The following is a 25,369-nucleotide window of genomic DNA, read 5'->3' as shown; positions in this document are numbered from 1 at the left end:
ATTCTGGCCTTAAAACAACAACAACAACACCTTCCATGATTAAAGAATTTTCTCCCATGTTGACTCAACTGCTTTGCTCCAATGTACAGCTACAGGTATGAGTCAATGTACACTGAGGACTCTCATTATTTCGGGGGAGGGGGGGCAAGAACAGTTCATGTCAGAGAGAAAGCTGAAGAAAGTCAAGGTCAACTTTCACTTGCTGAGTCAGACAAGGAGTCCAACCGGCTTGTGACAGGCCAGAGCAAGGACCAAATTTGTCAACACTGGGCCACACGTCCGACGCACAGAGCACGGGGCAGGTTTGGGAGTCGAGATCTGAGGGACAGGTTTCTTAAAAAGACCTGTGAACCCCCACACCCAACAAACAAGACAACAGCTGCAACATGACCAAGAGAGATGCCCACCGATGTCACCGTCTGTGATGCATGAGCTACTTTAAGTCTACCCTGAAATTCAATGAATTTATCATGTGAGGAGAAAAGGATTTTTTTTTTTTTTTTTTTTTTTTTTTTTGAAAAGGATTTCTAAGAGTTTCTTCCGGTCCATCTACAGTGGGTGAGCAAGGGTCCTGGTGGGAATGATGGCCCACTCAATTGTGTCACTTAAGAACTTCAAAGAGGGACTTTTTTGGGCTGCCTGGGTGGCTCAGTCGGTTAAGCGTCTGACTGCGGCTCATGTCATGATCTCACGGTTCGTGGGTTTGAGCCCCACGTCAGGCTCTGTGCTGACAGTTCAGAGCCTGGAGCCTGCTTCAGATTCTGTCTCCCTCCCTCTCTCTGACCTGCCCCTGCTCATGCTGTCCCTCTTTCTCTCCCCTCCCCCCTCAGAAATTTAAAAAAGAAAAAAAAAAAAAAGGACTTTTTCGAAAGGCTTAGTCTAGATGCAGGAAAACCCAAGCACAATGCCAGGAGACTCTTAATGGCTTATTCCCACACTGAGGGGTCCGTGGAGAGAATGAAGGCAGAGGGAAGGAGACAAAGGCGCCTAACAAAAGTTATGGCCTTCATGCAAAGTGCAGCACGTTCCTTTGGTCAAGGAGGTAGTTAACCTGAAGCATCACCACAAAGAAAGATCCTTTTCCTTCCTCCTTCTTTCCATTCTCCTTCCGGTGCTCCCCTCTGGGTCAAATCCAAAGAAAACTAGATATCAAAAGGAACAAGAAATATATTGATGAATACCTCACTGGTCAACTTTCCAGGACAAAGAAAGGCCCAGACTAAACTTGGGGAGAGGAGTAGATCAGGTGTGACAGATGGGAGGTACAAGGCATGGTGGATATCTCCAGGAAGCTCAGGGCCTGTCAGGTGGAATTTAAGGAAAAGAAAACCAAGATTTTATTAGGACTAGCCTTTCATAATCAACTGAGCTAACATACAGGATTGGATGGTCACACCAGATTAACTCAAATCAGAGATCTTACCCAGGATCAGGCCTCCCTAATAAGTTCAAGGATCCAGGCGGTCAAGAGGCTCAGACAAAGCAGAGTTGCTTGGGACATCAAGCATCACCCCGGGACCATCCTTCTGCACGGGCTCTGAACTGCCGGCCCAGAATAGTAGCTGAGGTTTCCAAGTGAGGTCTGTGGGATTCCTTACCCAGCGCAAACACTTAACGCTATGAAACATCTCCCTTTTCTGCCCGAAGAGTTGGACAGTCGACGTGCTACTCCCCAGGAAGACTTGCCTCACATCCTGGGTTCCCTTTAGGATCATTGATACTAAATGCAACCCAGCTGAGCTCCTTTGAGGAAGATTACAGGGGCAACCACAGGCCCCCCGACCCCCACAAAGGCACAGCCTCCACCCGGCACTGTCAGACTCTGCTCCTTCCAGGTACAGTCAAAGCAAAACCACCCCCCATCAGAGGCTCAGGCCACCAGGGGCTCTTCCGTGTGTGAAGCTCAGAGCTTTTAGATCTCCCTTCCCAAGTGTGAAGAAGATGGTATAAAATACAGGATTGGAAGCAGGTGGGGGGTGGGGGGAGTTGAAGGTGACCCACAGCTAGAACTAGGGGTAAATCTGCTACCCTTCTGGAATTATAAGCAATCCAGTACAGATAAATGTGCCTTTTTCTGGGATAGGGTCCAATGTTTCCAGATTTCTAAAAAAGAATGAAGGCCTATAAAAGTCTAGCCGGTAAAATTACCTGGAGTTTTTAGTAAACGTGGATCCAGGGACAGGTACATCGAGTCCCCACTACCAGGGTCTGACCCTGGTCTGCACTGTCCACCCCTTGTTCACCCTCTTTACCACAGCGAGCTTCTCAGAAGCCAAGGTCAACCCAGAGCACAAACACAGTCTTATTTTCCAAATGGTTTCAAAGGTGATGTAAAATATTTCAAATGCGAAACACTGATTTTACAGTTAAATTAAAAGTGAAAAGGAGAACTTACCTTTTTACTTTGCTAGATAGAGTCACAAAGCCATCTTGCAGACTTTTGCATGTTTCCGCCAGCTGGAGTAACTTCTCATTCAGATATGTGCTGTTTCATGGAAGAGATTTTAAAAAGATTGCTTTAAAATGAGAGGTACAGGATGATGTTAACAAGACTCAGATTTAATTGATAACGTTTGCCCAAATAAAGTTGGTTTTCATTCCATTAAAGGAAATTGGTATCTTCACCTCTGACAAGTCTAAATTAAAAAAAAAAAAAGCTCACACTATAAAGTCACATAGAAATGAACTCTCTGTGGAAGACTTCATACATTCAGGTTTTCATACTTTGTGGTTTGGAATTACCACCAACACCTTATCGACTAGTTTCAATGACTGTGTAGTACGTAAACATTTTGCAAAGACGTCGTCTCTGGCAGGAAGCATGCAGACACCAGAGATCAGTAGGTCTCTCTAAAAAGAAAGTAAGGGAAATCTGGCCCTTGATTATTATAATACTGTGATATAATACTGTTGCTATAGTTTCATGAACTTGGAAAACTGGAGTTGGAAAGAAACCAAATGAAAAACCAAGTGAAGGAAATGGATTATGGGGTTGGGCGGCCTCTTGAGCCTTGAAGACACACCTGTGCTATTTAATCACTCCGGATATCTCTAGTCTGACCCCATACTATTATTGTGATATATACGTGACACAGAAAACAGCCGAAAGCCCTTGGTACCATTGCTGACACAGTAAATCCTCAAAACAATATCCACTATCACTTTCCTGAGACTTCAAAAACACGTATATGATTCTGACTTAGTATTAAACATTTATTTATTCATCTGAACACTTCTGCTGAGAACCCAGTATGCACTGGAGAAACGCACAGGATGCTTAGGTAGATATAACAGACACGGGTCCTTTCCCTGGCGGGATGTGCCATCAGGTCAGGGAGAAAGATATTCATCAAACAAAGAATGACACACACGAATACAGAATGAGGAACCGTGATTGGGATCATTAAAACCGCAGCGGGTGCGATGGTGGAGTGTACCTGGGAGCCCCTCCATCCTGACGGGGCCTCTGAGACAGTGGTGCTTAGGATGGAGATCACAGCATAATCGCCGTGAGCTGTGGGTGAACTTTGGGAAGTGGAGGGAAGGTTCCAGATGGAGGAAAAAAGCATGTGCAAAGGCCCCAGAATGGAGGGGGGCAGCCCCGAGTGTTTGAGGAACTGAAAGAAGGCAGGTGGGGCTCACGACAGAAAGGGGAAAGGATGTTTGGAGGAGCAAGCACGGCCCGAGCACGCAGGCCCGCAGAGCCGTGTAGAGAATCTATCCAAATGACAAGGGGACGCAGGAGAGTAAGGTGACCCTCATGTATGTTTTAAGAGCTTTGCTTTGCTGAGAAATGAAATGAGGGGTGGCATGGCTGCCGAACAGGGGGGCAGGTCAGGAGAGAGAGGAGGTCGGTTTGTGTCACTAGTCAGGACACCATGGACTGTGATGTGATGACAGCGCACCCAGCTCCCCATAACAAGGTCTGTCCTCGCTTGCTCGCATGCCCGCCGGGTGGGCGGCTACCCCGGGCAGCTGTGCTCCCTGCGATGCCGGGACCCAGACGGCTCCGGATCCGTGGCCCCTTCATTTCCACAACCCGCTTCCGCAGCTGCCGTGGCAGGAGAAGAAAGCGCCGGCAAGTCCCACCCCGCACGTGCACGCGTTAGCCCAGCCCGGCCCGGCCAGATGGCAAGCGGGAGTCATACTCTGACAGACTTGGGATCTAATCTGCAGGTGAGATGGACAGGGCTTCAGAATACACTGCATATGGGAAGCGAGGGGAGCAGGAGGCGTGGAGGTTAACGACACACAAGGCAGCCTCATAATTAATTCTCTGATACTGTGCAGAAACGCTTTCTAAAAACACTGTCCACACAGCATACAGAGGCTGGCAGGATCCCTTTATCCTGATCCGATTCTTCCTCCCCTCCCCCACTGCCTTCCTCCTCCCTCCTCTGCCTCCACGCCCGACCTTCTGTGCTTTCCAAGTGTATCATCGTACCTTCCAAGGATTTGTTTATTTCGAACTTGCTGTGTCTTTTACTCAGGCAGCACCACTAATGAAGCGAATTACCAAGCCAACAGTGCTCTGCATTATGATGGCTTTGCGATATTGAATTGTGAAACTGTGACCAGCAGGCACCAATGGGGTTGAGCATCCTCCAATGTTCCTTAAATCGGAGAGGATCTTTGTTAATAAAAAGTCAGGACAGCGCTGCCCAACTGAAATCACAAACAGACCCACGGAAAGCAAATGAGATTATCTGGTATAGAGTGAAGACGAGAGCAGGAAGTCAGAGGAAAAACACATGGTCTGCGGTTTGGGTACGGCCATCCTTTACGGTTTCCTTTTTGGAAAGCTTTACTCAATAAGGTAGTTACAGGGATGCTACAGAGGGAATGTTTGTGTCCCCCAAGAATTCATATGTAGAAATTCTGACCCTTTGGCAGGTGGGGAAAGTCATGGGGGGGCTTCATGAATGCAATCAGTGGCCTTATAAAATCAGTCTGAACATGCACCCCAATGTGTATAGCAGCACTATCGACAATAGCCAAAGTATGGAAAGAGCCCAAATGTCCATCGACAGATGAATGTATAAAGAAGATGTGGTGTATATATACAATGGAGTATTACTTGGCAATCAAAATGAATGAAATCTTGCCATACCCAACTACATGGATGGAACTAGGGAGTATTATGCTCAGTGACATTAGTCAGAGAAAGGCAAATATCATATGACTTCACTCATATGCTCAATTTAAGATACAAAACAGATGAACGTAAGGGAAGGGAAGCAAAAATAATATAAAAACAGTGAGGGGGCAGGTTCTGCGCTGACAGCTCAGAGCCTGGAGCCTGTCTTCGGATTCTGTGTCTCCCTCTCTCTCTGACCCTCCCCTGCTCACGCTCTCTCTCTCTCTGACTCTTTCAAAAGTAAATAAAAAAAAACCTTAAAAACATTTTTTTAAATAGGGAGGAGGATAAAACATAAGAGACTCTTAAAGACAGAGAACAGACAGAGGGTTACTAGAGGGAGAGGGTAGGCTAAATGGGTGAGAGGCATTAAGGAATCTACTCCTGAAATCATTGTTGCACTATGTGCTAGTTAACTTGGATGTAAATTAATAAATAAGCTATTAATAAAATTAATTAAAATTTGTACAAATTCCCATTAAAGAGAATACATAAAAATAAATAAAATCAGCCTGAGATGCCCAGTCCCCTTCTGCCACGTGAGGTTACAGTGACAGAAAGGCTGTCTATCAGGAAATGAGCCCTCCCCGATCTGAAGGTGCCACAATCTTGGACTTGCAGTCTCCAAAACAGAAAAAGGCATTTCGGTTGCTTATAATCCACTTAATCTATAGTATTCCATTATAGCAGCCTCAATGGACTAAGACAAAGGCTTACATGGGTGTGTATAAAAACAGACAGAAGTTGGGACCTCTGGGTGGCTCAGTCAGTTAAGCGTCCGACTGCAGCCCAGGTCATGATCTCACAGTCTGTGAGTTCAAGCCTTATGTCAGGCTCTGTGCTGACAACCCAGAGCATAGAATCTGCTTTAGATCTGTGTCTCCCTCTCTCTCTGCCCCTCTCTTGCTCGCACTCTGTCTCACTGTCAAAAATAAACATTAAAAAATTTGTTTGAACCCACCCAGAAGTCACTAAATACAAGTCAGCTTCATATGCTCCTAAATGCATCATTGTATTCCTTCCTCAAACCAGTCACAGTTATGAACACAGGGGTCAGAAACTTCTCTGGCTCCTAGAAGCTGCTTCACCATGAGAGGAACAGAAAGGGAAGTCCCTGGAGTTCTCTTTGCTCTGTTTTTTTCCTGTCCCCCTCTCATTCAGAGACTTCAAAAGTTTTCTTCCTTTTCATCTAACGTCCTTAAAACCTGCCTAGGAAGATATTAAGATACTCGCGGGCAGAATCTGTAACCTTCACACATTTGTCTAGCTGAGCCATCTGACTGGTATAGCCCTTTTGCTGCCCTCTAGAGAAGTCTCGTCGTTCATGGTATTTTCAACTGTGTTTGTTATTCAAGATAGAAACACAAATTAACAATAGAACAGCCACGTTTTGAAATGCTTGAACACCTGAGACCCTAAGAGACATCAGGACCCCTGGGAGACGTGGTGAGCATTAGGTCTTTCGGGGAGAAGGTGCGATCATCTGGTTAGGCTAGCCCGTCAGACTGGCCGAATAAGTAAGAGTTAGATGTGCCTTGCATCTGAGCTCCTTAGAAGAACCACGAAGGAGTTACTTGCTCTTGGAAGAGGAAAAGAAGAAACCTTCGCAGTTCTGATCTGAGAGAGGACATGACCTGTAGACAGGCCGTATCTGAGAAGCTGGCCCCCAGCGCCACCATAAACCTCTGAGTCCTCTCTAACTTCTGGATTTGGGGATATCTCTCAGACAAGTCAAAAGAGAAAAGGTGATCAAGGTATAAGTGGGAATTCTAAAGACCCGGAGTCACCGCCAACCTGGTGGAACAAGCATCGCCACAAGACAAGTGGGGCTGATATGTAACCCAGAAGGGATTCCCGGGGATCAGGCTCAACGGCCCATCTGGAAGTAGCAGCTGTCAAGGAGAACTGGAAAAAGGAAGCTACAGAGGTGAAGCACATCACAGGCTGCTGTGGGGGCGCTCCCATGCGGGCAGAAGTCCGGGACATCAATGGAAGGGGGCCCCCTAAACCAAACTCCAGTTTGTAGTCTGAGCATTTGAGTCTAGGGAGGGAAAAAGCACAGGAGTCAGAGGGCTGCCAGATAAGCTCCAAAAACCAAAGCCAGGCTTTTCTCGGGCTCCCAATAAGAATTCTATTTCTGGGGGTACCTGGGTGGCTTAGTCGGTTAAGCGTCCGACTTTCGCTTGGGTCATGATTTCGCGGTTCGTGGGTTCGAGCCCCGCGTCGGGCTCTGTGCTGACTGCCAGCTCAGAGCCTGGAGCCTGCTTCAGTCTGTGACTCCCTCTCTCTCTGACCCTCCCCTGCTCACGCTGTCTCTCTCTCTCTCTCCTAGAAATAATTAAAAAAAAAAAAAAAGAATTCTATTTCTGTCGACTCTGAGACTTGTTTTTAAATTTCAATTTTATTTCAATTTTCTGGTGAAGGCTCTTCTAACATCCTTCTTACCATAATTAGGTAAAGACGGGATGAGGCGACATAGGATCTCCTGAGCGACACAGCTTGCCCCCAAGACAAGTCACAGAAGAGACATGGACCATCCTCTTAGAGATGCACTAGAACTTGGACCAAGTCAGCGCTTGCAGCCTCCCAGACCAGAGGGCAGAGATGGTTCTAACAACCCCACCAATGCCTCTTTAATCACCCCCATTGTGAGATCACAATCTCTGCTCATGAGCCACCGTGCAAGACTGCCTACCTGCTCATTTTTGACATTGGTGGCATCTTTACAGCACTCTCAGTTACCTGCTCCCTTAGCACTCTGCCACTTCCGCCCTGCAAAGCTGCAGTAATGGAGGAAGACAGCCCCTGGCGTGCTACACGGCTGCACCTGACCCCTGAGGACTGCAGGGAGAAAAATCATACAGGTACGTGATTGGTGCCTTGATGAATGTGTAGTGTCTGATTCGTTCGGCCTTTTGTCCACCTTGATGATTCTGTTACATGTCACCAGCTATCTTCTCTTCCCATTCTCCTCAATGGCCACCTACCCATTCACGGTTCTCTGCCCTCCGACCTTCTCCCTTAGTCATGAGTCCTACCTCGGAGAAAAATGTCACTGCCATGTGTCAACTGATCTTTAGGGATCAGACATCCTTATTCCCCTTCTTAGAAGAAAAAGTCTTTCTGTTCCACAAAAGGGTAATCCACCTGCCATCCCATCCCTCCCCGTCTCCCCTGAGATCGGGACCCACCTCCTTCAGTTTGCTCTCCACTGAACCTTCACCCTTTCCCTCCCACTGCCCCCTCCTCTTCCTCAGGCTCAGCTCTCCACCATCTCAAGGTCAAAACCAAACCAAACGCATTCTGCTATTCTTCACCTACTGCCTTGCCTCTCCTTCAAATTGCACCCCACTTCGTTCACTTTTCTTTTCCCACAAATCCATGAAACCACCCTGGGAAAGCACCACCAGAGCCGGGGTTATTTTAGTCTGACTTTACATCCCACGATCTGAACTGCAAACCCCCCCACCCCCACCCCCACCCCCACCCCCCCCGCACTCGGCTCCTGTCACAGTCCTTTCTCCCTGTTCTTCGGGGTTCTTCTTGTTCTGACTGTTACTTTTATATAACTGGCTGGTCTTCACTGACAGCTTTCCCCAGGACTCCCTCCGGATCGCCCTGTCTTTCAGCCCACCTGTTTTCTCCAAACATCTCAACCAACCTCGCTTCCCCTCTGCTCCATCCTCACCGCCCCTGGGGGGCTGTTGCGCATACACACTTGATCCTGTCACTTCCCTGTGCAAAGTCCATCCGGGAACCCCCTCCATTCCCCTCAGGACATGCTCCACACTCCTTGACTAGACGCACAGAGCCACCTAGGATGAGGCCCCGAAGACGCCGGGCTCATCTTTGGCTGACAGTTTGCCAACTACTAAATGGCATAAATTCTCCATTCCATGCAAATCTCACATTATGGATTCTGACGGCTTTTATTATTTAATTAGGGAATTTGTTTGGTTCTGGCAACCCAGACTTCAGGCACATCTTCAATCACTTCAGTGTGTCAGGGGAAAAAAACTCTTTAATAAGAATTGGAGGTGGAAACATACACAAAAACAAGCATGTCCGCCAGCACTATCTGTGCAGCTGAGGTGCCTTTCAGAAATTTTGTCTTTTAAGTCAGCCTTGAGTTGAGAGTGATCACCTTACAAAACCACCTGGCAAAATTTCACAGAATAGTAGGAAGCTTAAGGACCACACAGCTCCTGCCAGGGGATAAAAATTAAGCTTCTGATGATGCAAAAAAAAAATCTCTTAAAAAAAAAAAAGAAGTGATTCAATCCCTACAAAATAATATCACCGGTACTCGGTGGGCATACACTGGGTTCTTTTATTTTTTTTTTAATTTATTTCTGAGAGAGAGAGAGAGAGAGAGAGAGACAGCATGAGCAGGGGAGGGTCAGAGAGAGAGGGAGACACAGAATCTGAAGCAGGCTCCAGGCTCTGAGCTTTCAGCACAGAGCCCAATGTGGGGCTCGAACCCACAAACTGTGAGATCATGACCTGGGCCGAAGTCAGACGATTAACTGACTGAGCCACCCAGGCGCCCCCCACTGGGATCTTGAAAACACAGAGTTTACATCACCTTCTGAGCATGACTTGCAATTAATGCCATTATGACATTGTCTCCCTGACAAGTAAAACATCCCAAGGAATAATCTGCCTGTAGGTGACTAAGGAATTTCGGGAACATGCAAATTCTATGTATAGTGGACAGAAAGGGGACAAAACTGGAGGGTGCGTCTAAATGAAAACCTTAAAACCTGATCAATTTTACTCTCTCTGAAGAAAGAATGTTTTAACAGAAGGAGAATGCAGCCTAAAATGGAAAGAGCCCCACAAATGGAAAGTTTTCCATTTACTTCTCATGCTCCCAGCTTCTAGGAAGAGGAGCTGATAAGCCAGGAGCACCTCCTGACCACCAGTGGAACCTCCCCGCCCCCCCCAAAGACATATAAGAGGTGACGGTCACCATCTGTGCCCTGACTTCATTGTCATCAAGCACTTGTGGGGATGAGCACTGGGTATTATATGGAAACCAACTTGACAATAAACTATTTGTTAAAAATAAAAAAAAGGTTCTAATTATAATGTGACCCCCTCACCTTGGTTTCCCTGAGAGATAAAGGCCAAGTACCAAGTCCAATGCATACCTTGATTATTCTATTCTATTCTATTCTATTCTATTCTATTCTATTCTATTCTATTCTATTCCTATTCTAGCAGTTTGGTTAACACAAGTCTACCTTTAAATACCAATCACACAAAGGAACTGACAAAACCAAGGCTTGGTGCCTTGCAGAGATGAGGGGCAGACCCTGGGCTGCCTCTTTATTCACCCGTTCACCATGGATCAATGGAGCCCATAGCCTGGGCCACTGGGAACAGTGGCTATTGGAGATATGACAGTGGACAGGACCGCGTCCTTGCTGCCTTGGAGCCAAGAGTCTGGTGAGGAGGATGGACAGGTAAACGCACACTTATCATGCTGACTTTGCAGAATGAGTGCTGGCTATTTTCTGTAGTCATATTAATTTCAAGGAACCATGAATCTGTGTTTTGACGGATGTCATTTAATTCAAAACAACATAAGTGCATTTAAAACGACCACACAGGGGCGCCTGGGTGGCTTAGTCGGTTAAGCGTCCAACTTTCGCTTAGGTCATGATCTCGCGGTTCGTGGGTTCGAGCCCCGCGTCGGGCTCTGTGCTGACTGCCAGCTCAGAGCCTGGAGCCTGTTTCAGTCTGTGACTCCCTCTCTCTCTGACCCTCCCCTGCTCACGCTCTCTCTCTCTCTCCTAGAAATAAAACATTAAAGAAATAAAATAAAATAAAAAATAAATAAAACGACCACACAGAGCTTCACTCTTTTACACATGAACACTGAAGCCAACTGAAATCACAGACGTCTCTGCAAAAAAAAAAAAAAAAAAAAAAAAAAAAAAAAAAAAAAAAAAAAAAAAAAAAAAAAAAAAAAAAAAAAACAACCTCTTGCTAACTTGGTTTCACCTTAATGTTTGCCTGTCTTTGGTTACCCTTGACAGAGATTAATTGGGTAGCTCTCTCCCACTAAATCAGTAGCCATAATGTATTTGGGCCCCCTACCACTGTTGAAAGATAGCTTTCAAAAATCCAAAATCATAAATCTCATACAGATATAAAATGAACACGTGTAAAAGATTTTATTCTATTCATAAGGAGAGGTTCGGTTCAAAGGAGAATCCACAGTATGGACACATCTATAGACCAGGAATAGTGAGACGAATGTGCAAATAAGGGCAAAACTGGTGGAGAGGGGTGGGGAAACCCACTGGACCTCTACCAGGCAGGACATCATATGCCTGCTGCTGAGTTAACTACAACTTCCGGAGTTGTTAAACTGCTCCTGAAGGATCAGGACCAGATAACTCAGAGGTGCGTGATCCGAACAATGCAAACTTAACCAACGAAGCACTGAATTTTCCCTTGACCATTTACGGTATCACTGCTCATCACTGTAACGTGGAAGGAAAGATCCATAGTAATGAGTCTCATAGACTTGCACTTCTGGTAAATTTCACCCCTTTCGCCCCACAGCTTGCCCTGAAGGGAAGAGGCAGGCTGGGCGCAGGTGCGCAGGTGTGAGTCCTACTGGGCAGACAGGAAGCACTAACGTGAGTACCCCTTACCCTGATGCCTCCTCCTAGTAAGTTTTCATCCACTTATCCCTGACCCCATGGGCTCCTTATAAATCCCCCATTCTCCTATTGACCTCTGGGTTGAGCCCAATCTGTCTCCCCTAAACACCCCACAGCAGGGACCCCCATACCTAACTGGCGGAACTGAATAGTCTGCTTTACCGCTTTAACAAGCATCATGAATAATTTTTTCTTTAACAGAGCTATTTTGCAATTCTATAAATTGCAGCTGGCTGACAGCAACGCAAAATAATTCCTGTCGATGAGCATACAAATGAATTATGTCCAGTGGAGAGACAACTCTCCCCCACACCGGGAAAATTAGGTTTGCCTCCCTTTGAACATTCATCTCAATATTCTTGATCTATAAATCTGTCTGTTCCTTTGAACTGGTTGTAACACCTTACCAGTCTCTTTACGGATGAGTTCAACGAAGTCTCTCAAAGGTGTTTGTTGTCCTATCTATATGAAAGGCATGATTTTACCTTTTTGACAAAATTATATTCTAATGCTCTGACTGAGAGTGTTGAAGATATTATGGAATTGAATAAAGAGATCACCCTGACCAAGAAGATAAACTCCGGCGGCAAACCGACCATGGTTCTGAGCCACTGCACGCTAGATGCTTAGCCCCCAAGAAAGTTATTTAACCCCTCTGTACTTTCAGCTTCGAGTGCAAAATGGGGATAATATTATCTCTTTGACAGATTTGATGCAGTTTGTAAGAGACAACGCAGGAACGCACTCAGCACAGTGGCTGGAACTGAGAGCTCACTTAAGCAGGACTCAGCAGAAGCGCTCCGGGGGCTGTCAGTTTTGAGGGTGCCCCTTACAGTAACACTCCTCAAACTGCAATGTGCCTAGGAATCACCTGGGAGATTAACTAAAATGCAGATTCTGAGTCAGGAGGTCTGGGATTGGGCCTAATAGCTTGCATTTCTTTCTCTTTTTTTAAGTGTGTTTATTTTGAGAGAGAGCATGGGGGTGAAAGGGGCAGAGAGAGAGGGAGAGAGAGAATCCCAAGCAGGTTCTGTGCTGTCAGTGAGGAGCCCAATTTGGGGCTTGATCCCACAAACCGTGAGATCATGACCTGAACAGCCGGATGCTTAATGCTGAGCCACCCAGCCCCACCCCCCGATATTCTGCATTTCTACCAAGCCCCCAGGGGATGCCAATCCTACTGAACTGAGCATCACATTTTGAGTGACAAAGTCTTAATTTTTTAAGACTCTTTTTTCAATTGTTTTTTAACGTATTTAACTATTTATGAGAGAGAGAAGGAAAGCGGGGAATGGCAGAAAGAGAGGGAGACACAGAATCCAAAGCAGGCTCCACACTCTGAGTTGTCAGCACAGAGCCTGATGTGGCGCTTGAACCCACAAACCGTGAGATCATGACCCGAGCTGAAGTCAGGCACTTAACTGACTGAGCCACCCAGGTGCCCCAACAAAGTCTTAATCTTAATCAATGATCAAGTTCTTCTACCCTGATCGTTTTCTAGAATAGACTTTCAAAAATAGCCTAGAATAAGACTTTCAAAAAACGTAGGACAGTCTTAGAGCCAGATGCATTCGTGGGGGAAAATGATGAAATAATTTGAAAAATTACAAGAGTAAAATGAGCCACGTGACCGTGTCACTAACAAGAGTTTGTTGCTGTTTTAAATTTTCAGATGAAGAGCTCAACAAAGGAAATACTGTAAGAGGAGATGTATGGTACTGAGAATATTTAACGTAAGTGTTTTCCTCAATCAAGACATAGCCCTCAGCCTCCCGGGAGCTCTGCTAGAGAGACCACTCAACTAATACCTCCATGCAGCTCCATCTGACCATCAAACGCAACCCTCCGATGGGGACCATTCCAGCAAACTGGATGGTAGGTGAAGCATATGGCCTTTTCTGAGAAAAGGCCAATGGACATGAGTTGCAAATGTCTCTAAAATGGCATTTAAAATCCATGCTTAAGTGTCCATATTAGCTATGCAATCTCAATCAAAGCTCCTCATCTCAACTGAAAAATAAACAAATTTCTCTGTCAACTAAATATTTCCTCAATAAAACTTGGAGAAGTGAATAGTAAGATAAAAATTTTAATGGGAAAATAACTTTTATCTACATTCCATGCTGAGCCTCTAGTGGTCTTTGAGGTAGCCCAGGGTCACCAGATGACATTTAACCATTTAACAAACTGACTGAGTGGCTCAGTCAGTTAAGTGTCCGATTTCAGCTCAGGTAATGATCTCGCGTGGTTCGTGAGTTCGAACCCCATGCTGGGCTCTGTGCTGACAGCTTGGAGCCTGGAGCCTGGAGTCCCAGAATCTGGGACTTCAGATTCTGTGTCCCCCTCTCTCTCTGCCCCTCCCCTGCTTGCACTCTGTCTCTCTCTCTCTCAAAAAAAAAAAAAAAAAGAAATGTTAAAAAAAAGAATTAAAAACTATGTAAATAATTAAACCATAACTACGGTTTTAAAATAATCTCAGTCATGAAAGAGTAAAATCTGCCTTATAACCTATAGGTCCATGGCTCACTTTTATAAAATCATATTTCATATTCATTTTCAGGGAAGCATAAGACTCAAACACTGGGAACCTCATGAAGACGATTTCATGGATTCTTCTTTAAAAAAACAAAATGAACAAAGCTGGTGCAAAGGCTTTTGATCATACGAGCAAGGAGGAATTTACTCAATACAAACGGCTGTGGGGACTGGGGACCACTGTGGAGGAGCTGCCTAAACAAGCTTGAAGCTCCAGGGAAAAAATATGCTATGAGAGCATAAACACCCCAAAAGCTAGGCACTAAACACATCTGAGCAGGGAGCAAAAGCCAATTTTACTGGTTTAACATTCAAAAATAGTGGATGGTGGGGCACCTGGGTGGCTCAATCGGCTAAGCGTCTGACTCTTGGTTTTTTTTTTTTTTTTTTTAAATATTTTTATTTATTTCTAGGAGAGAGAGAGACAGCGTGAGCAGGGAAGGGTCAGAGAGAGAGGGAGTCACAGACTGAAACAGGCTCCAGGCTCTGAGCTGGCAGTCAGCACAGAGCCCGACGCGGGGCCCGAACCCACGAACCGCGAGATCATGACCTGAGCGAAAGTCGGACGCTCAACCGACTAAGCCACCCAGGCGCCCCATCTGACTCTTGGTTTTGACTCAGGTCATGATCTCGCAGCTTCCTGGGTTCAAGCCCCACATCTGGATCTGCACTCGCAGCACGGAGCGTGGTTAGGATTCTCTCCCTGTCTCCCTCTCTCTCTGCCCCTCCCCTACTTAGGCTGTCTCTGTCTCTCTCAAAATAAATACAGTAAAAAAAAAAAAAAGTAGTAGATGGTGATATATCTTATAAAAGTTATGTGAGTTTACTTGTGGAATTAAGGTTAGTGTCACCATAACAAAAATCAGTGCAAAATACATCTTCTAGAAATCATGTCCAAACATTTGGGAGTATCTTAGATATGAAATGAAATGGCAATAAGGATGTGTCATAAGAAAATAAAAGTAGCCAATAGAATACTTCATCTTACTGCGGCAATTTTCTAAATGTGAAATGAGGCAAAGGGTACATTATTCTGTCACAGAATAATGATGATTTTCAAAATCCTGAAATTACTTCATTCAGTTTAGCAGGAAGTACACAGAACCTCCCTATCAATCAAGAATTTTTGTGTGACTCGTGTGTTGTAAGACGATGATGAAAAACGATAAACTAGAATTAGTTCAAAAAGTAACTTCTGGAATTTGCCCTTGATTCACCATTAATATGTTTCTACATCTGCCTTTGACATGACTGTGTCTTCATCTCTCAGGGGCCCCTTTTAATAAATCAGAACAAATGCATGAATGGGTAAATGATAACTAAAACTGAGGTACCGTAAGACTATAACTCATGGATGGGGAATAAAAATGGATTCTGGACCCATTCAGAGAGAAAAGTAAGAGAAAATTCTAGGAAAAAAAAATTAACAGGAAGAATTAGAACCAAAAGGATATCCTGGTTCACCCCCAGGTAATTATAAGATTTAATTACCCAGAAGAACCTAGTATCTGTTCATTTTATTTGAGACTTTACTGTATTGAAAATGATGGTGTCCAATTGTTCTTATTAATACTGAATGAAAGCGTAAGAATATTGGCTAACTGAATTTACTGAGCTTAGGTAAACCGTAATTAGGAAGCGTTAGGAGAGTATCCTAAGAGACCTATCCATCTCAAAATGGAGCGGTATAATTACAGATGAAATTCAACAAGGAAACAGCACAACATAATAATCCCTGAAAAGATGGAACACAATTACTGGAATGTGCTGTTGGGTTCTGCGCAGTGCAGTCGATCACGTCTCCTTCCATGCAACTTCAGAGCAATAACCCTACTCAACAAACCTCAGCTTCTGATTACATTAAAATCTATTAATCTCCTATCTGACATTCACAATCTGCCGCCTGATCAAATGTCCTGCTGTTATCTCACTTAAAATCTGGAATAATCTGAATCTAGTTCAATCAGAGCTCCCGTGTCTGGGTATGGATTCTGGGAGGGAGTGGATGTTGACTTTTCGCTTTGCTGTCTTGCACTTGGGCCTGGCCGACCTCACGGGCTCTGTCTCCATTTGTGACAGGACCTCTCTCCCTGGGCTCAGCTTCTCTCTGGAGGCCATCTCCTCTTGCTTGTTGACTAGGTCTTAGTCCCATTTTCTACTCGTCTGGAAAACTAGACTCTATGAATAGGATCATACACAGTAATGAGTTCTAATGAGTTTTTGACGTACTGCACTTCAGAGTAAACGTATTTGTGTTTAAAAAATGCTTTTAAGGATGTTTTCTTCTGTCCCTAAGCCCAACCCCATTTGCAAAGAGAGCCCCTCTCTGGTCTCGGCTGAGTACTGCGATCACTTTGAGCCTCTGGCTCAGGGAAATTAGTAATCCAATCAAAGGTTCTAAAGTAGGGGTTGAGACTCTGAAGCAGCCCCCAGTGTTGGACAAAGATGGAGCTCAAGCCATACCATGGGAGCCCCCATTCCCACGTCCAGTGTCTGACAAGGCCACACACACAGGGATGACCCTGAGGGGGGACCAATGTGCTATGAATCCCCAATGTGAGCCTCAGGGCTCCATCCACAGCTCTACCAAAATGGCTGCATCAGTTCGAAACTGCATGTTCCCAATACACAGGCCTTTTTGATACTTTGTCTATAAGAACTTCCCAGGAATCAGTGTGTAATCTATGTACATGCAGATTAACATAACAGAATCGAGGAGAAGTTCAGATAAAGGCACATGCAGTGCTAGCGTTTTGTTATCTAACATACCTCTTTTTTCAATTCTATAAAAAATGGAATCTGTTCTATCTATTCTATCCACTGAATGCATTTTTTTAAAATTCAAGAAATACAATATTCAGAATGATTGCTTTTATTACAGCTATGGGTTTTTCCCTAGGCAATGAATGATTCCATCTAATTCAACTGCTTATTATCTTTTTTTCTCAACTCCTGTATTTCTTTCCCAGTAATAACATATATTTTCTCAAGTTTTAAAATCTCTTTATTAGACACAATTGAATGTAATTTGGGATTTACAAGTCTTATCACATTCTGATTCTGCCTGAGCAGTTCTGAACACAAGAAGTACAGACTGTATGTATTTCTTCAGAGTACCTCTAACTTTGTGCTTGAGATTTGTGAAGTAAAAATTGTGGTTCTTTGACATCTTTTCCATCTAGTCACTGCTGCTGCATCTGGAAAACACCAGAAGCCTTCCTTGTCCAATGCCTCACTCTGAGACTTCTCACTTAAGGGGTTGTTTGAAATGGGCCATTTTGCCGAGGGGGCTGGCCACAAGGCTAAAACTAAGGAGAACCAATACTTTTGGATTCAATGATTCACTCATTCATAAACTTAAGTTCAGGAGCTATCATTTACATATGATGATTTTGTTCACTGGTGTGAGAGCTAGACTGTGGGGCCTTAAGGAAATCGAGATATAGTATATCCACTGTATTATTTTAGTTGACCAACCCGATACCTCAATTTACCATTTACCAAGCATTTTCACTTAATACTCGGAATAATCCTGTGAAGTGAGTATTTCTATCACCACTCTCCTATACCAAATCTAATTTATTGCTGCTAATCTTAATATGTTCTACTCACTTACCTAGTATCTTCCTTACAACCCTTCTTTCATTGTATGGAAACTTTTCTCCTATACACACACCCACCTTCATTTCTCTCCCTGCCCAACTCATGCCCCCCAAAACATTCTGAATTCCCTTGCCTCTCTCTTTCCATTGCCCTCGCCTGGAAAATTCAGAACTCTGAATATACCCCACTCTCTGCCATCTGGGCCTCTCCCCGACCAGCCAAATCTTGCTGGAGAAAAGAGCACACAATTCCAGTGAATGACTGCACTTCACATTTGGCTCTGCAAACTTCAGATTGATTCCTGGCAGGCCCTACTGTTTCCCTGAGAAACTTCAATCTCTTTTAAAATCATTAGTTCATTTCTTGTCTGTTCCCACCTCCCCAGCCCCCATCTCTACAGTCACCCCAGCCGATGGCCTCACCTCACACATCAGTGAAGAAACAGAAGCCCACAGAGGACAATGCTTTCACACACCTCTGGCTAGATCTAAAACCTCTCAGCTTGTGTGCCTCTGCTTGTCTGCCTGGGCTTGTCTGCCCGGCCATCACAAAATACCTCGGACTGGGTGGCTTCAACGACAGGCATTTATTTTCTCACAGTTCTAGAAGCTAAAAGTCCAAGATCAAACCATCAGGCTTGGTTTCTGGTGAGCTCTCTTCCATGCCCGCAGATGGTCACATTCTCACTGTGTCTTCGCATGGCCTTATCTCTGTGTGCGCACATGCAGAGAGAGAGTTCTCTGGTGTCTCTTTTTCTTTGTCTAAGGACAGCAGTCCTATTGGATGAGAGCACCGCCATTTACCTCATTTAACCTTAACTGCCGCTCTAAATACTCGCATGTTGGGTGTTAGGGCGTCAGCGAGTCAACTTTGGCGAAGACACAAGTCTGTCCCTAACCGAGACCGTCTTTTATGCTTACCATGAGTTACAACAGAAGAATGTCTCTGCTCCTATCAAAAGCCAACAGCCCCCACTTGCTCTGGATCCCCAGCCCTTACCACCTGCTTAAGAATATCATTGATGGGGCGCCTGGGTGACTTAGTCAGTTAGGCATCCAACTCTTGATTTTGGCTCAGGTCATGATCTCACAGTTCCTGAGTTTGAGCCCCGCGTTGAGCTCTGCACTGACAGTGCAGACCCTGCTTGGGCTTCTCTCTCTCTCTCTCTCTCTCTGCCCTTCTTGTTCTAAGTAAACAAAAAAACAAAAAAAAAGAAAAAAAAGAAAAGAACATCACTGACCCACTCATCTCCTCTTTCTAGTACACAACCAGCATCCAGCCCTCTTCCTGGGTCATTCTTGCAAGCATTCCAATATGCTCCTCCAGGCCTCACAATCCCTCTCCATCGCCCAGCTGCCTTCTCTGCCCCCCTTTAAAACACTTCCTTCCCCCAAGCACTGTCTAAATCACTGCCTCCCCCTCCTCAACAGTTTTTTCACTCATCAAAACCACTCAAATCTGGCTAATACTGCTTATCTCGGGAGTCTGGGTGGCTCAGTCGGTTAAGTGTCCGACTTTGGCTCAGGTCATGATCTCACACTCGTGGGTTCAAGCCCCACGTCAGGCTCTCTCTGCCCCTCTCCCACTCACACTCTCTCTCTCAAAATAAACACAATAAAAAAATTTAAAAATGAATAAATCAACAAAATAAAACTGCTTATCTCAAAGGCACCACAACATCCCAACATGCTCCAGATTCAACGGAAACTTTTTTTTTTCTAGGAGAGAGAGAGAGACAGCGTGAGCAGGGGAGGGTCAGAGAGAGAGGGAGATACAGACTCTGAAATTGGCTCCAGGCTCTGAGCTGGCAGTCAGCACAGAGCCCGACGCGGGGCTCGAACCCACGAACCGTGAGATCATGACCTAAGCGAAAGTCAGACGCTTAACCGACTAAGCCACCCAGGCGCCCCTCAACGGAAACTTCTTATTTCACACACTTGTTCAGTTGCCCACTCCCTTCCCTGAAAACTCTCCTCTCACTGGAGCCATGATGTCACACTCTCCTGGGTCTTTCTGCTTGCTTCTCTTTCGAACCCTCAAATCTTGGAATGCCCTAGAACTTGCTCCTGTATCATGTGCCATGATCCTCTCTTGCCCAGCTATTTCTAAAGCTAAGTGATTTTAACCCTGTTTCCCAGCTTTCCCTGTCTCTCTGGCGGTGACACCGAAATTTATATGTGCACCTCTGACCTCCCCCTGGGCTCCAGACTCATTTATACAGTCCAAGCGCCTATGTGACCGTTCCTCTTGGATGTCTAACATCCTTGTCAAATGCAGCATCTCCAAAACATAACCCTTGACTTCCTTCTCCCTTTTCCTGACTTTCCCATCTCAGTGGATGGCAATGAACTGCCCAAACCAAAACTTTAATCATCCTTGACGTCTCCCCTTGTCTTATCTTCTACACCCAGTCTTTTGGCAATTCGGCCTCAAATCCATCCACTTCTCTTTATCTCTACGTCTGTCACTCTAGCCCGAGGCACCTCATCTCTCCCCTGGACTGCACGCAGCCTCCTATCTAGTCTTTCCGCTTCCACTCCTGCCCCACTGCCATCCAGTCTCTATGCGGCGACCAGAAGAATCTTTCGCAAACATAAATCATATATTTTGTCTTTCTCTTACACAAAACCCCTCCGTGAGGTCACTTACCATTAGAACGAAACTCAGAATCATCACCAAGGCTTGCGTCCCACGTGATCTAACTGACCGGGCCTCTCCTCCTACTCTGTCCCGCATCTCCCTCACCTCCCCAGCCCTACTCTCTACGCTCCATTCTTTCTGCTTCTCACACATGTCAAGGTCAGGGTCTCTGTAACTGCTGCTCCCTCTGCCTTGAAAATTCTTTCCCGTCATTCAGGTCTTCGCTCAAATGTCAGCCCCTCAAAGTGATTTTTCCTACTCCTTGTCTAAGGCAGCGACCCTCACCCCTCCCCAGCTTCGACTTTCTATTTCCTTCAGACTGCTGATCTCCGTGAACTCCAAGAGTGGAGGGCTCTGGTCTCCCGTGCTACGCTTCATGCTCTAGCTTCAGCACCAAGCACACAGCTGGCATACAATGAAACTCACTGCAAGAATGAAATTGGTCACACACTCTCTCCCTCCTCCAGGACGCCAAAGGAAGCCCATAATTGCCTTCCTCCATCTTCCACGTGTGTCCCCACCCCATTTCTCTCCTAAGGAGAGCTCTCTCAGCCAGCCCGGTCCTCGGCTCTTTGTACATCAGAATCAGAGAGTTGACAGAGAATTAATAGAGGAAGATAGAACCTGAAAGGCTTAGGAAGGGAAAAACTTGGGAGAAATCAGCTGTCAGTCAAAAATAATAAAGAATAGAGGTCTGAGTGAAGAGGTAGGGGGGAAGCAATGGGAAGGGAAAAAAATGCACGTGGTCTAGATGTAAGCGAGAGAGTTCTTTCCCCACTCGTCAAATCTGACTCTCTGGAGGGGGTGGGAAACAAAAACCTGAGAAGAGTCAACAGAAGACAAACAGCAGAGCTGAGGCTTCTGAATCAGATCCCTTTTTATGTATTTCAAGAGGAAGGAAAATAAGAATGCATTTTTTTTTTCATGTTGAACTGTTCTTCAAATACCAGCTTGGAGTTGAACTACGTGGGCCCATGATTTCCAAAGGGAAGAAAATAAAGCTCTGAACAATCATGTGAAATGACCGCAGTCATTCAGTTAACAGTGGCCAAATGAGGAAGCCAGGGCTTTTGCCTACAGGGCCCGAGTTTCTATGCCGAGGCCACCTTCATCCTTCCAAAACGAGAAATGAGGTTCACTGCACGTACCCTGTTCCTAATCAACAACATGGCCTCCTTTTGTTACGTCCTGTCTAAATGCTCACCATAATTTAAGTCAAGCTCTCCAATTCATGGTCTCCAAAGTATCTTTCTGGCTCTTCCAAATATCGAAATAGCATCGGTTCCATTTTTTGTTTTTGATCACCACTCCTCTGTGATTCCTAAAACATTACCAGTAGTGGGTATCCAATTCCATGAGTAAAGAGCACTTAGTTCCTGGAAGATGATCTGTCTACATCTTCAGAAGGGGATTATTTAATGTGACAGGGTGATCTCTGACCAGCTCTCCACCTGTCTGGGGTTCCCATTCTTCTTTACTGTGAGCTGCCGCCTTACTGGAAGTTCATTGCTCTTGAAAGAAGCTGGAAATGAGAGTGGAATGGGGCAGTTCTGATTTCCCCAGTTTCAGGGAACAGGATCCCATCGGCCTCAAGCACAGAGTACACCCTTTTCTCATTCTCTCTGAAAACATGGCTATGGAAACACACCAGAGGTCATCAGAAGTCACCATCCTCCAGGCTTCTCATGACCCCTCCACCCCTGAGGCGCATCTTTGCGGGACGCCCTTACTTCATCTTTCCACCCACTTTTCCTGGCTCCGAGGTCATGCAGTCATCCGCGGTCTAAGGGCACCTCCCAACTTTCTTCATTTGCATTTCAGTCATCAGAATTTTTTAGTGGCTTTCCCACATGGCAACCCTTAACTGGACACCTGTGTTCCCTAAACAGAGAGGAATGAGGTTGTGAAATGGTAACTATGGTATGGATCATTTTCTTTAAATGCTATCTCAGTGACCGAGAAGTCACTGAAATGCCTTGGGAAAGAGAGAGCCGAGTTTTCTTTGATGGTGAAGTCATTGTGAATATTCGCGCCACTTGCGATCATCCCCCAGAACTCTCTCTGAGGATCATCCCGAGGACACGCACTGACGGTTACCTCTTGGAACCAATTTAAGTGCCTCCATATTTAAGTGCTGTGAAATTAGTGCTCTCATGTGTAGAGGACGCTATGGAATGCCACACAAGCCTTCCGTCGGGACCAGGATGTCCACCGTTCCAGCTGCTGGGACTGCTGTCTTCTGAGGGCCCACCTGGATCCTTCCCCAGGAACACCACTCAGGGGAAGGATCTGTCCCCTCCAAGGTCACATGCCCCAAAAGGCAGATGCCTCCTATGACAGATCAGTGCCCTGCCCTTCACCTCAATTAGAGGAGCCAGCTTCCCAATCCCTGTGGTCAAGGCCTCCGTGACAAGTGCATCAGGGTTCAAATCCTCCCACGGCTCAATTCTGCTTCCTCAGCCCTTCAGCGGCATGATTCCTGAGAGCCCTTCCGAACAAACTCCCCGCACACAAATCTCCATCCGAGTCTACTTTTCGGAGCCTCCAATGTCTAACAATCCTTAATATGGTAGAAATTACTAAGTATGTGCTTTAAGTTCATCTGTGCCCATAATTAGTCTGCAAAAAAAAAAAGCAGATATATAAACTGTCCAGTTAACTAGGCTTGAATGAGCAAGATCCAAGAATCAAAAAGACGACTACTAAGTTAAAACAAGTCATAAACTGAATTTTATTTCCTTTCTGGGATATTTTCCATAGGTATAACCCCTAAAGTATTAAAAAACAAAAACAAAAAACCTTGGAAGAAAGCTTATGTTTGAAATGGTCAACTATTCTGAAACTTTTGTGAATTATCATTTATTTTCTTTTTTTAACATGTATTCATTTTTGAGAGGCAGAGACAGAGCATGTGCTGGGGGGTGCAGAGAAAGAGGGTGCAGATTCAGACCTAGAATCTGAAGCAGGCTCCAGGCTCTGAGCTGTCAGCACAGAGCCTGATGCAGGGCTCAAACTCACACACCGTGAGATCATTACCTGAGCTGAAGTTGGACGCTCAACCGACTGAGCCACCCAGGATCCCCGAATTACCATTTTTAACCTCCAATTTGTGCTCTGGGTTATCATTTTGCCTAAAGGAACTCCCCGCAAGTAGTCATCAAGAGGTTTGTTTTTGTTTTTGTTTTTAATGGGCCAGAATTTAGCCAGTCAGAAGCAATTACGAAGATCAGAAAAACAAAATTTAGATATCACTTTGTGTCTGCCTACAATACTGATCTCCTCTTTACCAAATGGTAGCCAGCAGCCACTTTCACCATTAACAGCAGATAACGTACTACTCTAAGGCGAGCACAACCGTCAATAATTCCATTCCTCCCTTACTGCCATCCCCCGGCTCAAGTGAAAATACATTGATGTCGTTATGGCTCTCGACACATTGATTAATCAGGTAATACACATTCTAAACACTTAGTGAAATGGACTGTAAAAAAACTATTTTACTGACTCTCGGGGGCAACGATTTATCTTCTCTTACTCTAACAGCGGTGCTGCATCTATGTCTTTACAGTCAGTGGTACTTAAAAATCATCTGAAAATGCCTGGGCTTAGCAGACACCACACCATTTAAAGTTCACTGAATTTAGCTAAAATTTTCAAAAAAATTGGGGCACATGGGTGGCTCAGTTGGTTAAGTGTCTGACTATGGCTCAGGTCATAATCTCATAGTTCGTGGGTTCAAGCCCCACGTCGGGCTCTTTGCTGACAGCTAGTTCAGAGCCTGGAGCTTACTTCTGATGCTATATCTCCCTCTCTCTCTGACCCTCTCGTGCTCACGCTGCTTCTCTCTCTCAGAAATAAATAAAACATTAAAAAAACTTTTTTAAATAAAAAAATAAAATTTTCAAAAAAATTAAATGGACAATGTGAAGTGTGCTAAGACCCAGAGACAGGAACAAGAGAAAACATTAGAAATTGTTGAACAATATGGACCAGACAGGATGATGGACAGTGTTAATTTCACTTTGAATTCAGTCGACTGGAAAATGATGAAAAATCCCTTTCAATGCAATAGGAAATAAATGTGCACGGAAGCAATTCTTAATAGAATACTGTTGCCATTCATTTGGCAGTACGGGAGCCAACAAGACACTCAGAGAGTGTCTAGAAACCAAAAAAAAAAAAAAAAAAAAAATGTGTCTGATATATTATGCAGCCAAATTAGCAAGTAATTAGATAGAAATATTGAAATGGCACCAGAAGCAACAGCCATCCTAAAATTCCCACTGTATCAAAACAAGTAGGCGGAAGCTTGCGGGATTTACTGAATTTACAACCTCTTGTTCCTGTTTTCCAAATTCTAATAACAGTCTCCCCAGGGAAAAGTTTTTCAAATCTTCCAGAGTGGCTCCCCTTGTTATATGTTTCCACAGCACCCTATTTCTTTTCCTTCATATGACATGATGTTGCTGGGTTCTGAGATTAATGTTTCTGGACCCCAAGTAGACGGCCAGACCCCGTGACTGTTCCCTGAATACCTAGTGTTGATACATTACAGGCGTTCCAAGTATACCTGTTAAATGAATAAACGATAGTCTTGACACATCAACGATTTTCTCCATTTTCCAGCCTCTTTTTGGTTATTACTTGCCTATCTCTAGACTCTCTGACTCTCTCTGCTGCTAACAGTCTGATGAGAATACAATAGCAGACAGCATCCCTAGAACAATGTGACATTTACAGGAAAAGGACACATTCCTCCTACCTCTTTGTTACGTGC

At 45.0% G+C, this 25,369-nt stretch overlaps 1 protein-coding gene and 1 long non-coding RNA gene across 3 annotated transcripts in view; one reads left to right on the top strand and one right to left on the bottom strand.

Moving 5' to 3' along the window:
• Positions 1-25,369, bottom strand: part of ST8SIA6 (ST8 alpha-N-acetyl-neuraminide alpha-2,8-sialyltransferase 6) — a 148,274-nt gene that overhangs the window by 82,788 nt on the left and 40,117 nt on the right. Inside the window, exon 3 of the mRNA XM_039245887.1 lies at positions 2,396-2,485. Coding sequence (XP_039101818.1) covers positions 2,396-2,485 — 90 coding nt within the window. The remainder of the gene's footprint in view (positions 1-2,395; positions 2,486-25,369) is intronic.
• On the top strand, positions 7,825-14,643 carry LOC120240980. Of its 2 annotated transcripts, XR_005530795.1 has the most exons (5): positions 7,825-8,001; positions 11,714-11,790; positions 12,522-12,723; positions 13,487-13,689; positions 14,375-14,643. It is a non-coding gene; the product is annotated as an uncharacterized LOC120240980 (long non-coding RNA). The 2 variants fall into 2 exon arrangements; XR_005530796.1 differs by lacking the exon at positions 12,522-12,723.

This window comes from Hyaena hyaena, unplaced genomic scaffold, assembly GCF_003009895.1.
Source record: "Hyaena hyaena isolate Hyena2069 unplaced genomic scaffold, ASM300989v1 scaffold_277, whole genome shotgun sequence".
Classification (NCBI taxonomy): Eukaryota; Metazoa; Chordata; class Mammalia; order Carnivora; family Hyaenidae; genus Hyaena; species Hyaena hyaena.
The sequence above is the reverse complement of the archived record's forward strand: the minus strand, read 5'-3'. Positions and strand labels throughout refer to the sequence as shown.